Source organism: Pteropus alecto, unplaced genomic scaffold, assembly GCF_000325575.1.
Source record: "Pteropus alecto unplaced genomic scaffold, ASM32557v1 scaffold22, whole genome shotgun sequence".
Lineage (NCBI taxonomy): Eukaryota > Metazoa > Chordata > Mammalia > Chiroptera > Pteropodidae > Pteropus > Pteropus alecto.
In genome coordinates this window covers 2,865,260-2,880,632 of record NW_006434839.1, presented here as the reverse complement: position 1 = coordinate 2,880,632, position 15,373 = coordinate 2,865,260, and the positions used below count along the sequence as shown (strand labels likewise).

General features: G+C 36.1%; 1 protein-coding gene across 1 annotated transcript in view; it reads left to right on the top strand.

Annotated features, from left to right (window-relative positions):
* TTC26 (tetratricopeptide repeat domain 26) overlaps positions 1 to 15,373 on the top strand; it is a 37,093-nt gene that overhangs the window by 14,430 nt on the left and 7,290 nt on the right. Inside the window, exons 8-16 of the mRNA XM_006910483.3 lie at positions 2,119 to 2,193; positions 6,828 to 6,930; positions 8,231 to 8,286; positions 9,357 to 9,410; positions 10,399 to 10,462; positions 11,891 to 11,979; positions 12,182 to 12,265; positions 13,194 to 13,263; positions 14,141 to 14,247. Coding sequence (XP_006910545.1) covers positions 2,119 to 2,193; positions 6,828 to 6,930; positions 8,231 to 8,286; positions 9,357 to 9,410; positions 10,399 to 10,462; positions 11,891 to 11,979; positions 12,182 to 12,265; positions 13,194 to 13,263; positions 14,141 to 14,247 — 702 coding nt within the window. The remainder of the gene's footprint in view (positions 1 to 2,118; positions 2,194 to 6,827; positions 6,931 to 8,230; positions 8,287 to 9,356; positions 9,411 to 10,398; positions 10,463 to 11,890; positions 11,980 to 12,181; positions 12,266 to 13,193; positions 13,264 to 14,140; positions 14,248 to 15,373) is intronic.

Below are 15,373 nucleotides of genomic sequence, written 5' to 3'. Positions count from 1 at the left end.
TTTCTTAAAAATCTTCATTTTTTGCAGTGTCCATTTTCTGCTTTCATGCTTGTCTTTTATTTTCTTAAACTCGTCAGCCTGCTTGTTTTGTGATCTGAGTTTGATAATTTGAATTTCTGAAATTTTTGTGGGTTTGATTCTATTTTCTCTTGTTGCTCCTGGTTCTCCCTCGGGGAATCTAGTTTCTTTGCATGTCAGCTTATCTTCGTGAGTTCCACACAGTATTTGAAAAATTACTTATAGCAATAATTTAAGGCCTACAGTGAAGGCACTTTCCTCCCTGTGTGATAGGTCTTTGCTCTTCCAGATACCTGGGAGAACTACCAGTTTACGACCACCTTAAACCACATTCAAGGCTTGAGATTGCCTGGACTGCCCACGGACTCCTAGCTGGGGTGTGATTCTGCGCTAGGGATATGCTAGTTCTACTTCTATTCCATCCTTCCCTTGCCAGTGGAGCTCTGTGGAGTCCTGGCTGAGTGTGGGGAGGGCCTCCTGCTAGACTTCCTGTGCAGGTCCCAGGCTTTGTTTTTTGTCCTCGTTGCCTGGCAAAACTGTCAATTAAAGATTTTAATTTTATAGACTCTTTAAAGCCTTCAAGGCAAAAATGGCTTTCATGCGTCTTTTCTCCTTCATTTTTGATCTGGGAATTCCTTACTGTCTTCGGTATTCTTAAGAAAATGTTTTAATAATATAACTTTTTATTTAGTTGTTTTCAGTAGGATAATTGATTTAAATAAACTAGGCCAGTGGCTGTCAAAGTGTGATCTGGGACTCCATTTCATGGGGTCTGCGAGGCAGGACTAGGACTTGTATGAAGCAAGCGAGCTCCCTGGGTGCAAAATTGAAAGGTGAGCACTTGCACCACTGCACAGACATGAATGAACGCTGCTTTAAATTCTGTGCCCTGGGCACCTCACCTGCCATACCCTTATTTCCAGCTAGCCCTGTCTGAGATTAAAACTATCCTCATAATGTAAAAGAGTTCATCTTTTCACTTTCATGCTCTCAGGTGTGCAATTAAGTTTTCCAGAGACAACACGATTTCAAAATAGATCAAATGCTATTTCAGATATGCTAATCTAGCAGTGCTCTGTTAAGCCAGACATTGAAGAGATTTGCAAAAATGTAAAACTGTATCACTCACAAAATCTTTGTTTTGGCAAATACAGTTTTCTTAAATAAAACATGTTATGTAAATGTATACCAGTTTTTTTTTTTTTTTAGCATTTCTGATTAACTGAATACTTAAATTCTAAAACAATAAATACTGATGACTAACACCCACATAAACAAAAACTCTTCGGGATCCTAATAATGTTTAGGATTAAGATTTGAAAGCTTGAAAACTGCTGATCTAGCCTAATATTACCCAACATTCTGGAATTGCTATGATCAAGAAAAGAGCTTAATGTAAGGATTGCCGAGTAGACGTGCACTCCCATCCGATCTGGTAGTGGCCAGTGAGAACAATCAGGAATTTAGTTGTTTTATCCAGAAGAGCTTAGCTATTCACTGGCTAAAGTAGAAAAAGGAAGAGAGGAGGATTACTCAAAATTATAGATTGGCAAGGTAGGAATAGCAGAAAAAAGAGGAAGTGAATCCAATGGAGACACTGGAAATGGCTGACCAATTTTTTTTCTAAGGGCTGTGAAGAGGGCAGGAAAACACAGAAGAGATCTGATAGGTCTAATAAATAATAAAATAGTGGGAAGAAGGTATTTAATTGTTATGTAAATAAACAGCAATTTTTTTTGGAAGTACTATTTAAATTCAGGATATAGGTGGAATGGCCAGATTGAAGAATCAACCTCATTTGTTAAAAATTTAGTTCCTTTACTACCTTTTGCCCTGAAAGAAAAGACTAACTCTAGAAGGCAGACTTGGGTTTACCAATTTCAAACTTGCTGTAAGGTTCAAGTCACTTAATTTTGTAAGCCTCAATGTTCTCAGCTGTAAAATGAGATAATAATAATTACATTGACTATTTCTTAGAGTCCTGAGGAATAAATGAAATAGCATGTTAAATTCTTTGTAAACTATAAAGCATTGTGCAAATATGTGGTGTCAGAACTACACAGTTGTCATTTTCATGAGTCTTTCCTTTTTCAATTTTAGGCCGAACTCAAAAGCTTGATGGACAACGCTTCTTCTTCCTTTGAATTTGCTAAAGAACTCATCAGGCACAATCTGGTGAGTAATAGTTTCCCGTTTTGACTGACTTGAGCCCTGACCTATTTGGTACATCTCAGCGGTTAGAATGATAAATGGAGGGAGATATCTCAGCAAATATTTCTCTATTCCAAGTGAACTCCTCCTTGTTGTCAAGGAGAGAAAATGAGTTTAAAATATCAGGTCGTTTCATCAAGGAAATACTTATAGGGAAGGCAGTAATACGTATGTAGGGGAGGAAAAATAATTTTCCTTTTACCCTTCTACATTCTTCTGGCTGGTCTAATAACCAAATTGACATAAGACAGATTAACAAGAGTAAATAACCAAATTTATTACTTGTGTGCATACAAGAGCTTCATAAGAATATGGGTCCTGAGGACAAATCAGGCAGTTGAGGCTTAGAAGCTACCTTGAGCTAAGGAGAAAGGGGAATAGTGGTTTGGAGTTCAAAGGGAAAGCAAGCAATTCACAAGTAGAGAAGGAGCAAACATTTAGTAAACAAATTCTCGTGGGGCCACCCAGAAACAATGGGACACAGAGGGAAGTCTAACGAACAGACTTTGAGGTTTCTTCCTCGTCTGCCACACTAGGTCCCTTGAAAAGACAATTATCTATGATGATAGATTCTTTCTAGGAGCAGGTTTTTCTATATAAATTCCTTTAGTCATTTGTTTCTTAAAAATAACCAACTTAAAATAATCACTATCCCAAAAAAGTCACGTTTGGGGTGGCAAACTCTGCTCCTCTTTACATATGTAACATTTAGAAAGAAGTGTAAGCCGTGTAGATCCAAGTGTTCAGTTTGTTGGCAAAGAAGAATATATCTTCCCGGGTTAGAATAAATGGGAAGGATTTTCGGGTGAAAGTAAGAGTTGAGCCCATCTTTGCCTGAGATTTAGAACTAGGATGACATACATGATAGAACTAGGATGACACATGTGAAAGGTTGTGAGCAGATTGAGCTCACTAGGCAGAAAGTCTGAACTGGGGGATAGTGAAAGGAAAGCTGTACTCAGTGAAAAAGTAAGGGGTGGTTAGGTTTAAGGCTGAGTCATGAGGGCCACTACTAAAAACTCCAGGCTCCGATTAAGTTTGATTCTACTGATCGTACAATATGGTGGATGCAGAGCAGCTTTCAACTCAGACATCTGGGGACATTGGGCAAATTATTTAATATCGATGAGTTTCAGATTCCTCATCTAAACATGGCGATAATAGTAACTACGCCTTTTCCTTCTGATTTCTCTATTTCTTTCTTTGGCACCAATTCTCCCAATATGCTTGCTGAAAACCATCATTGTTTTAGACTCTCTCTCCCCTCTTTATTTCTGATATCTGCTCAGTCCCTTAACCTATTAATCCTTTCTTGGCCACGTCTTATATTTATTCTATTCCTTCTCCACTTCAGGCCTGCTTCACAGATAGACTTTTCTTTGGATAGTTTCTATTATAAGCTTCTGCCTCTAATCTTTTCACTTCTAATGTAGTTTATTAATTAAAGCCAGATGCACTTTTGTGGAAAATGATGGATTAGAGTTAGTAGTTTGGATATTAAGCTTGGTGAATGATCAAGACTGGAGTACAGGTTTAGGAGTTTTCATAAGAGAAGTGATTGCCAAAATCTTGACAACTATATATGGAGGAAAGGATCAAACACAGGGAAAAATATGTTTCCAAGAGAGCATCTGTATTTAAGGGGCTGGAGGAAGGAGAATAAGCAAATAAGAAAAGGCAGGCAAGAAAGAACATCTAGATAATGTAATGCCATTTACAACTCTACATTTTAATCACCTGGGAGGTTTTTAAAAATAATGGTGCATGGGCTCCATCACCCCCTCCCCAGAGATTTTTATTTAATGCTTGGGCTGGGGCCCAGCTATCAGTGTGTTTCTTAAAAGCTTCCCAGTCGGTTGTAACGTACAACCAGAGTAAAGAACCACCACATGAATATATGATTGGAAGGAGAGTATCAGCTACTAAATGGGGATTATTCTTGGGGTGTGGCATTAAAGAGAAAAGTGAGAATATGGAAATTTTCCTTTTTGCTTTTGTAATATTGTATGCAAGTTTCTTCTCCAATGAACGCATATTAAAGTTTAAAACAAAACCTGAAAAATATTGAGCAATATAAATGGTTATTATGATCATCAACTTTTGTAAACAGACTTGAGATCACAATCAAGTTATGTACTAGGTTTGTAGCTTTGGATAAGCCACTTAATATGGCTGAGTCTCAATGTTCTCACATGTGGAATAGGGGAAATCACAGTACCTACCTTATGTTCTTGTGAGGGTTAAATGAGGTGTGGGAGGCCCTGTGAATCCCCCTAGAATGTGCCACCCTGGCATGCAGATTGTTTGGAGCTGAACACAAAAGCCTAACAAACTCAGGAAGAGCCTTTTATCTCCCCCTTACCTTCCTGAAGAGATTCAGATAGAAAGACCTGCTTCAGGAAGGGAACCTGCATATTCTCCTTAGCACGTATGAATTAAGTGTGGCAGACAGGAAGGATCCAAGCTAAAATCTGTTTGTTAGGTTCCCTTTTGTGTCCCATTTTTTCTGGGTGGCCCTGCAAGAAATCGTTTACCAAATCTTCCCTCTTTCTCAACTACCTGTGAATTGTGTACCCTTCTCCCTTCTTAGCCCAAAATAACACATATACCTTATTTTGCCTCATCTCTTTAGAATTTTCATGCTTATGTGAATTCCTGTGCATACATATTAAAATTCGATTTTCTCCTGTTAATCTGCTGTATGTCATTTGAATATTTGACCTGCCAAAAGAACAGAAGGGGTAAGGGAAATTTCCCTGGCCCCTACAGAGGTAATCTGTGGAAGGTGCTTCCCAAAGTATCTGGCATAGAGTAAGCATTTACTTACTAAATACAAAAGTCCACTGAATATTGTTAAAGGGGTTAATTTGTGACTTGTGAGGGTAGGTACTAGTGTGCCGAGAGCAGGAGCCAGTTTTCTGGGACGTTAAGGAGTGAGAGGATGAGAAGATAGTTGAAACAGGAAGCCACATACTTTAGAAGTAGGTCATAGGAGAAAGGAGAAAGATAGGGCACCATTCAGAGAGAACAATGGCACCACATGGAAGACTTTCCAAGAGAGCAAAAACCTTTGTGTATATTTAAAGTTGAGAAGCAGAACCAGGGCTAATGAAAATAGAATAATTAATAGAGAAACAAAGTTCATATGGAGTTAGAAGTCATGAATTCAAGAAGACAGGTGAAAGAATTAATCTTGGCTAAAGAAGGGAACATCTCAGACAAGAAGGAACCAAAAGAGATGACCAAATAGGTATTTTGAGGTAGAAAGAAGGGATTAGGGAGTTCATGTCTGATGGTCTTGATTTCTGCATATTTACTTGTGAAACAACCTAGGCTCTGGGAGCACCACAGTACACAAACTGTCCTCTCATGGATGGTGTTTTTGATTTGGCTGTTCTCTACAGCGTTTATTAGTATATGAAAACATACTTATGTGTTTGCTTTTTGAAAGTCTCTTCCTACTTGAATATAGCCTATATAGTGACAGGAGGAGTGGCTTGTTCCCACCATAACCCTGCTGCTTATTATAATACCAGGCATATAGTAGGTGCTAATGAATATTTGCTGAATTAAATGAAATATTATCTATGACGTGCCACACATCCCACTTTAACTCATTTAATTTTCATAATAAGCCTGAAAGGTAGACATTACTAACGCCATTTAGAGATGAGGAAAACAGGCTCAGAAAGGTTATATAAATTCTTTCATGGGGTTTTTGATGTAGAATATCTGTCTAGGAAAATCGTTTAATTATACGGTACTTTTCAAATTAGTAGTTAAAAAACAGTCACGGGGATGTAGAGTACAGCATAGGGAATATAGTCAATATTGTAGTAATGGCTGTGTGTAGTGCCTGATGGGTGCTAGAGTAATCAGGGGGATCACCTCATAAATTATATAAATATGTAACCACTGTACTATGTATAATGTAAAATAAAAAATGCAAAGAAATTATTTGGTACTTTAAGAGATTTCTGCAGTTTTTTTGAAAAGTATGCAATACATTTATTCTGCTTCTTATACTTACTATAATTTAGACAATGGCTTTTTTTCAATGAAGTCAACGTCATGTGTATAATATAGAGAACTTCAAAATATATTCATTCTTTCAAAGAATAAATGAGTGCCAGCTTTACTAGTTATAGTTCTAGGACCCAGGAGTACATAGTGAATGCAAAGTTCCTTGTTGTATGGAGTATATATGCTGGTGGGTGTAACAGATAAACAGACAAAAGATACGTAAAATGAAGTCATGAGTGCTGTGAATTAAAATAAAGACGGATTAGGGTATAGAGGTTGATAGTGGCAGTAGGTAGGTTTTAAATAGTATAAAAAAATGACCTATTTCAATACGATAGGCTATTAAATAGAAAGATTAGAATCAGAGAAGAGGGAAGAGAACTGGTAAGAGGCACAGGCAATAGTTAGGCAGTAATACATTCAGTGAGTGTGAAAGTTCCCAACATGTTCACTGATTCCCAGAGCTACTTCAGTTGGACATCATGTACTCAGTTATAAGTGGGAGCTCCTAAACATTTCCACCGATAAACATACTTGTACTTATTGCCACAGAAACACAGTCTCTCTGTCTCTAGGTTGTTTTCCGAGGAGGTGAAGGGGCTTTGCAGGTTTTGCCTCCCCTGGTCGATGTCATTCCAGAAGCTCGGCTAAACTTAGTGATTTACTACCTTCGTCAAGGTACGAAAACGTTGTCTTGTTCTTGTTTATAATGATATATTTTAGAACATTTAATCTCTAATTGAACTATTCTGTTAACTTGTAAAATCCATAATATTTCCAAAAATGAATTCACAGCCGGCTCGTAGGACAGAATGAATTTATTGGTGCTTATTTGTTGTGCCTTTACTCTTTAGCCTCTCTCTCCTCCTCTGTTGCTTGCAACCTTCTACCCCATTCTTTTTCCATTTCCCTCTTATTTTTCTCTCCTTTGTTCTCTACCCATTGTATTTCAGTTTTCCCATTGTTTTCCCTTCCCCTCTTTTGCAGTTCTTTTTTTCCCTAGTGTTCCCCCATGTATAATATACATCTACATTTTCTTACGTCTTTTTTATCATTAACTGTTTTGTTTTGTTTTGTTTTGCTCTGTCAGCCTTTCTATTGCTTTGTACCCATGGTTTCTTATCAGAAATATTATGATTCAAAGAGAATGTGATATTTTTTGCCTCTAAGTAAAGTTAAAATTATTATTAGACAGATGCCTAAAGCAGTCTAATATATAACAGCTCTAAGTACAGGGAAGTCACAACCACTCATTTAGTGGCAAGGGGTGACACTCTGGAATGGACTTTGGACTAACAACAGTGTGGACCTTTTTAGGGGCCTGGCCGAAATCAACCAGACAACATATTCCTCATCGAGGAAAATATGTGTTTATTAGAGTAAGAACATGAACTTCCAAAGAGTTCTCTTTATGTAAGCACAAAGAATTCTTGCCTTTTGGACAAGTATTAAAGAAACATCTTGTATATTTTATATATTAATTTTTATTATAAAACTTTTCAAACATAAAAATAACTAGTATGAACACCCAAAATGAACACCGAAATATTAATCCCAGATTCAACAGTTTTCAAGATATTGACAAACTTTTCGTCTATCCTCCCTCTTCCTTTTTTGTTGCTAAAATGTTTTAAAACAAATCCCAGTCTTCATGTCATTTCACTCCTACACACTTAATATATCTCTTTTTTAAAAATGGTTGTTTTTCTTAGATAACTATAATGCCATTGGTATATAACACCTCATCCAAATTCTTAGCTTGAACATTTCTTTAGCTGCTTTATGGCTTAATATGGATTCCCTAAGGATATTTGGTTATCTTTAGGATAACTACTCAACATCGAACTTGATAGAGTATTGGAACAGCTAAAATAGATCCTACTTCCCGTGAATGTTTGGGTACAGAAGGATCATACCTTTGGGGGACTGTTTCAGAAGAGTTTCAGAAACAACTGGCTACTTGTTTCTTATATTTCAGATGATGTACAAGAAGCTTATAATTTAATTAAGGATCTCGAACCTACTACTCCTCAGGTAATCGAGAATGTCTTATATTTTTACTGAGTTCTACTGAAAACGGAACTTTGGAACAGTAGTAGTTGGAAGACATATTAGAGAAGTTTCCTGCTTGTCGAATCCCGAGAAAGTTCATATATATGTATATTGATCTAGGAATGTTATGTGAGACTTTTGATGTAAGAATGAATGTTTGGGTTTTTTTTATATTTTTAAACTCCCTATATGTGGTCATTTCCTCAGAAGGGTAGAAGTTTGAAGATACTGAAACCTAGAATTCTGATGAAAGCAGTGATGAGGTATAGCTGCTTATCACTAGCATAGCTGTCTGTAACGTCTTTCTCCCCCACTAGATTGTAGCTTATTGCACTCAGGGACTGTGTCTGTATTGTGTCTCCAATGCTCTGTACACTAGGCGCTCAGAAATCACTTTACTTACTGAATGAAAGACTGTTGAAAAATGTTTCCAGACTCCATGAAGTCTATCCAGGTATATTTCTTGAGTGTATTAAGAGTTTCAGCATCTTTTGTACTATTCTTTTAATGAGACTTCTTAAATAAAAATAATATCCACATAAAAATTGATAAAGCCGCTAAGAAGCGTATCTGTTGAAGAATAGAACCAAGTCTGAAAGGGATATAGGTGAGGCCCTAGGACGCCAAAGAGAATACCTTACAAACGGAAACCAGAAGACATTTTTTTTTTTTTTTTGAAGAAAGGATCACTAGCCAAGAAAGGTCATTATATCAATGGAAAGGGAAAATAATATATATGATGTGGTCACAGAAAATGGAAGTGGCTAATAAGATTATAAAATTATTACGTAAACATTTTACTGTTAATTTTTTTTTCCATCAAATTGAAATAATACAAAACTTAACTCTTGGAAGTTTCCACTGAGTTATTTCTGCTTAAGACTGAGGATTTACAAACAGTGAGTTCTCATTCAAGCCAGGGAAGGAACAGAAAAAGGAGGCCCCGGGTAACTTTTGATAATATAAAGTATCGCGTTGATGAAACTAATTGATTTGAAAGATATCTCATAGCTCCACATTCCTTTTAAATCAGAGTCATTTCATGTTTCTAGGAGTATATCCTCAAAGGAGTGGTCAATGCAGCCCTCGGCCAGGAAATGGGTTCGGTGAGTGTGAAATCGCTTGTCGTCTACAGTTTGCAAAGCCATAGTGTATGGAAAGGGTCAAAATGAATGTCAGAGTTCAACTAGCAATCAGCTTATAAATAGGCTCTTCTGTAGCTCCTCATTTTCCACATCCCCTAATCCAGTTTCCATTGTAAAACATTCCATGTTAAAGAAAAAAAAAAAAAAAAACTTTTGCGCTAAAAATTGCTGCTTTATTGAAAAAGAGCCCAGTTTTTAAACAGTGTTTCTATCTAATGACAACAGCAACAACAACAAATCAGTGCACAGCTCCATTCTTATTTTCAGCGATTTCTTTTTTTAACATCGCACACCTCCGAACTCTAATTTTGGCCTCTGTGAAATGGAGATAGTTGTGTCTCTGGGAAAGCTTTTCATAAACTCCAAAACACTGTCTAAAATTAAGCTCTGACTCATCTAAATATTATTCATCTAATAGTCTAAAAAGAATAAGAATTCTTTTACTTTTTAGAATTCTCATATTCTAAATAAGAATATTAAGTTCTTTTCAGAACAAAGCAGAATATAAGTAAATCTTATCTCCAGCTCACTTCACAGTGCCTCATATAGCAGATAGGTAGTAAATAGTTATTGAATAAATGAATGAGTTAATTTAATAAATACTCCTTGTTTTAACCATAGCTCCTACCACAAGGTCTGATATATGGTAAAAGAGCAATAGATATTTGTTGAATAAATGAATGAATTCATTTAATGAAAGTACTTTAGGATAGAATTTGGGGGTAGATTTTTTTTTTTCTTCTTTTCTATCTGATCCAGTGTAGGTTTTAATTTATTTTCAGGTTATCGGGTTTTGTTGCTTATGCTAATTAGAATTAGTATTGTTTTGGGGAGGACCAAAAACAAGGGTATATGTTAAATCCTGACAAATACATTAAAACCATAAAGTATAATACAAATGAAATATCTTCAGCTTATTCTTCTGTATCTGCTCTGCTTTGTTTTTCAGAGGGATCATATGAAAATTGCCCAGCAGTTCTTCCAGCTGGTGGGAGGATCAGCTAGTGAATGCGGTGTGTGTCTGAGATCCATGCTTGTGGCCACAAGTCATGATGGGAGCTGGCTGTGTTGTGTGCTGACTGATGGAGTCTGATTCTCTGCCCAGGGATACATGTTAGACTTTCCAGTATGAAGTGGGGGAGTCAGACACAGGGGAGAAAATTGGAATTAGCTCTTCTCACCATCTCAGCTAAAACGGGATGAGGGAATCTAGAAATAGAGGAGAATAAATGTATTCTTTAGTTCATGAGAGTTTTAAATTTTTGATTCTGTTTTTGATTTGAAACGTTAACTTTTATTGATTTTTCAAGAGCCCTTTATGTAGTAAACATTTGTTATGTTGTAGATATTTTTTCCAATGGATGATTTGACTTTTAACTTTACCTATCATATTTTTTCCTATATAAAAATATTTAAATCTCATTGAATTAAGTATATCTTTTCTGTAATGATTTCTTATGTAGATGTCAAGCTTAGACAATGCTTTCCTACCCTAGCAGTTACATAATATTCACCTATATTCTCCAAAAGTAGTTTTATGGCTTCATTTCTATTATTAAAGTATTGATTTCATCAGTTAAGATTCACTGTAAAATTTGAGTAAGGACTATAAAAAGGGCTGATAGTTAGCCAGTTAAGGATATGGCTCTCTGTACTGGTTGTCTATGGCTGGCATCTATTCCACTGAACAGTGTTCATGCTGAACTGGTTATTATTTTTATCACTCTTAGACATTCATTTTCTTTCAAATGTTTCACTAAAACCATTTATTGAATAGTATTTCCTTTCCCTATTTCATTCATTCAGACAACAATAATTTATCGAGGTGTTGGGGATGCAGCAGTAAACATAACATACAAATCCTGCTACGCTTGTGGAATGTACAGCATAGTGGGACGGGCTAAAAGCATAATAAATAGATTATGTAGTGTGTCTGTGATGAGTGCTACGGGGAATGAATTGAACAGAATAAGGGGGGTTGAGAGTGGCAAGAGGAAGTTATACTAATCATCTGCTACACCAAATAGGACTGTGATATCAGACAAAAAGTTGAGTAAGGATCAGGATCAGATGGTTCCATGGCAAATTATTTCTCCCTTTGAGATTAAAAATGCCAGGTTGTCTTAGGTGAGTAATGATGGAGACCAAGCCACATTAGTTGCATGTGCAGGTATTGGAGTTGAGTGAGAGAATCAAAGCCCTGGAAAAAGATCTGGAGGAGAGCCTGCAGGCCATGTGTTTATTTTGGACTCTGAGAGTTAACTGAATAGAGAAAACTCTATTCAGAGTTTGTCCACTGAAGCATCTGTAATTTCAGAATCTAGAAAGATGTCTTGGAATACATTCCTATCTAAGTTATAAAATAAATCACAGCTAAAGGGAACTTTTAATTTCATGAGTACACATGAATGCCCATGGTTTCTTTTCCCATTCCGTTCCAGATACAATACCAGGGAGGCAATGCATGGCTTCCTGTTTCTTCCTGCTTAAGCAATTTGATGATGTCTTGATTTACCTCAATTCATTTAAGGTCAGTATAGACTTTTCTAGAGGACTTTGTATACAAAATACTGTATATAATGTGTCAGAGATAAGATGGCCCCTTTACTATTGTGGCATTAGTGGCATCAGTTAATTCGGTAAGATTATTTTTGTGTTTCTCTGGTATATCTGATGTTTTTATATTTTGTATGTTCATGCTCAATGTGACCTGTTCTTGGGATGTTTTTCAGAGTTACTTCTATAACGATGACATCTTTAACTTTAATTATGCCCAAGCCAAAGCTGCAACAGGCAATACCAGTGAGGGTGAAGAGGTGGGTACCTGCTTTGGAAGGCATTTGAATGATTCTATCTAAAAATATTGTTATCTTTTTCTCACTTAAATAAAATATTCAAGAGTAAAAGATTACTAAAAGTTCCTTTGTTATTAGGTTACATTAAAAAATGCAATGTGACTAGACATATAGATATCATAACCACATTAATATTTTCCTTTTTTATAAATTTTATAAATGCATACATCAAGAAAAGTACACATATCAAAGTATACAACTTGATGGATTTTTAAGGTGAACATATCCAAATAAACAGTACCCAAATCATGAAATAGAATTTGATCATAACCCTAGGAACCGCCTCATCTTTTTGTGTCACTCCCTTTCTCCCAAGGCTAACCACTATCTTGACATCTAACTTCATAGATCGATTTGTCTAAATTATTCAAAATGATTCAGTTGAATTATTCGATTGAATTTTGTTATTAAACAAATTATTCAACTCAATATTATTTAAATTGCAAATATTTTCTAATTTCTGTAAATGTGTCTCATGATTTTTAAACATGGATTATCCTTTCCAGATTATTTTATTTTGATTTCTAATTTAATTGTATTGTCATAGAACGTGGTCGGTATAACACCAGTCCTTTAAAATTTGTTGAGACTTGCTTTATTGCCCAGTAGCTTGGTCATGTGTTCTTGAAAATAATATGTATTATGCAGTTGTTAATTATTCTGTTCAAATCTTCTCTATCCTTACCACCCTTTTGTCAGCTTGTGATATCAGTAACTGAGAGAAATGTGTTAAAATCACCACAATTTTGTGCTTCACTTTTTCTTAGCAGCCTGTATAGAATTTGGTCATCCATAAGACTATGTTAATTATGAATGTTAGGTAAGCTGATATGAATGTTTTCACTGCAAAAGCATCTTCATGTTTATTCTTTCTTTCCTCTTCTCACAGGTTTTTCTTTTAATCCAAAATGAGAAGATGAAAAATGATTACATTTACCTCAGTTGGTTAGCTCGATGCTGTGAGTCTTCTTTTAAATGTCACAGAGGAATCTTCTTTTTCTTCTCTATTGCATAATCTTCTGGTTAGAAATTATATTGAGCATTTTCTAATTTTGTTTTATATTTTGTTCTGTAAAATGAGTAAACATCAAAATTGTGTTATTAATGCTAATCAGCGAGGGTGACCATGTACATATATCATGTTAGTTTGCCCTGTGATTAGTTCTACCATACAACATTGACCAAGCATATGCAGTTCTAAAAGACTCCAAGTTCTTCCTTTATCCCTGTTAAAGTTTCCAGAATCCCAGTTTACACTGTGTGTGTGTGTGTGTGTGTGTGTGTGTGTGTGTGTGTGTGTGTGTGTGTGAAATCATCCTGTTATGCTCATTCTACCTTTTCACTATGATGCAGGCCTTAAAAGTGGCAAAATGTCAAAAACATCATTTTTTGGTGTATTGTTTAGCCTATAACCTCTGTCTTTCTCTCTTCACTATCCTTTCTTGTTCCTTTTGTTCACTTGATTTAAAGTATTCACTGAGTTTTTGAAGTTATGGGAAAATTTTAACAATCAGATATTCTAAGTGAAGCTGAAACTATATGAGTAAGATTGAATAAATGATAGGTGTCCTCTTTTAAGCAGATGAACTGAGTGGGAACTACTGGAAATCAGTCCAACCTAAGAAGACATAAGCAACTGAATTCTAACTTAAAGGAAAAATTTAAGTATGGTAGAGCTCAGAACCAGCTTAATGCCAAAATTGCAAGCTTTCCATGTAGGAACTATTTACCATCACTTTGTATATTTGAAACATAGAAGCAAATCTGTAGAATAGCAAGGTGCAGAAATGCATTTTTGTACATTTAAAAAGCAAAAACATTTGTTTCTTTTTGTAGATATTATGAATAAGAAACCAAGACTAGCCTGGGAACTTTACCTCAAGATGGAAACCTCTGGCGAATCCTTTAGCCTCTTACAGCTCATTGCCAATGACTGCTACAAGGTGAGCCAGACTGCGAATAAAGGAAAACCGAAGATCAGTATCACTTTGCCGCACTGGCTAAATATTAGGGGAAAGTAGCCTAGAGACTAAATGGCTGTTGGTGAGAGGGTTCACATAGTGATATCAGAAATGTCATCTCTTTTATGAATGAACTGAACTCAGCTTTTCAGGGTTTTATGTATACATGAAATAATGATTTAGAGAGGAAGTTTTAGATTTCTAAAGGCTGTGAATCTTTAGATAACATCCAGATAGAGATATTCATGTGGCAGTTGTAAATTTTGTTTTGAAGCTCAAGAAAGATGTTCTCTGACATCTAGGGACAGATTTGGAGAAATCATCATTTCAGGAGTAATTGAAACCCTGAAAAACAGTGAGATTACCCAGATAAGGAAGTAGAGTGAGAAAAGTAGAGATTTCAAACCAAATCTTGGGGAATGATAAGATATAAATAGTAGACAGGAAAGACAAAGGAACCAGAAAAAGAGAATTAAAAAGTAGTCATTTAATAAAGGACTGTGTGTGTGTGTGTGTGTGTGTGTGGTTGGAAAGGCAGGGAAGAGTTCTGGGCCCTATCCTATAGATTAAAACTTTTTAAAAAGTTACCCTCAAATTCCAGAAATTCTTATTTTTGAAATACGTCTTTCTATCCAAAAGACAAGAAAATGTCAGACAAAGAGAGTCTAGTGTTAAATTAATCAACAATGGCTCATTTCAAAGTGAATCATTACAAAAATAAAGTGAATCACCATCAGTGGAAGAGGTTTCAAAACATTAGAAACCTGAAATTGTTTAACATGGCTTGGTGACGTTAAGTGAGTTAGGGGCGGCAGAAGGAAAAATAAAACATTAAAAGACAGGAACTGAATTCAGTTTGAGATATAATCAACCCGAAGTGTGTTTGGAGCTCCCAGGCAGAGGTATTACATGTGGAAATTATCAGGTGTTCACACGAGAGGTCAGGATTAGGGATGTGGCTTTAGAAGTTAACAGCAGTGGTGGTGGTGGCGGTGGGAGCAGCAGCAGCAGGAGCAGCAGGAGAGCATGAGGGAGAGAGATTAACTAGTGGACGGTGTAAGGAACCATGAGGAACACCAGTGTTTATGGGATAGAAATGAAGAAGAGG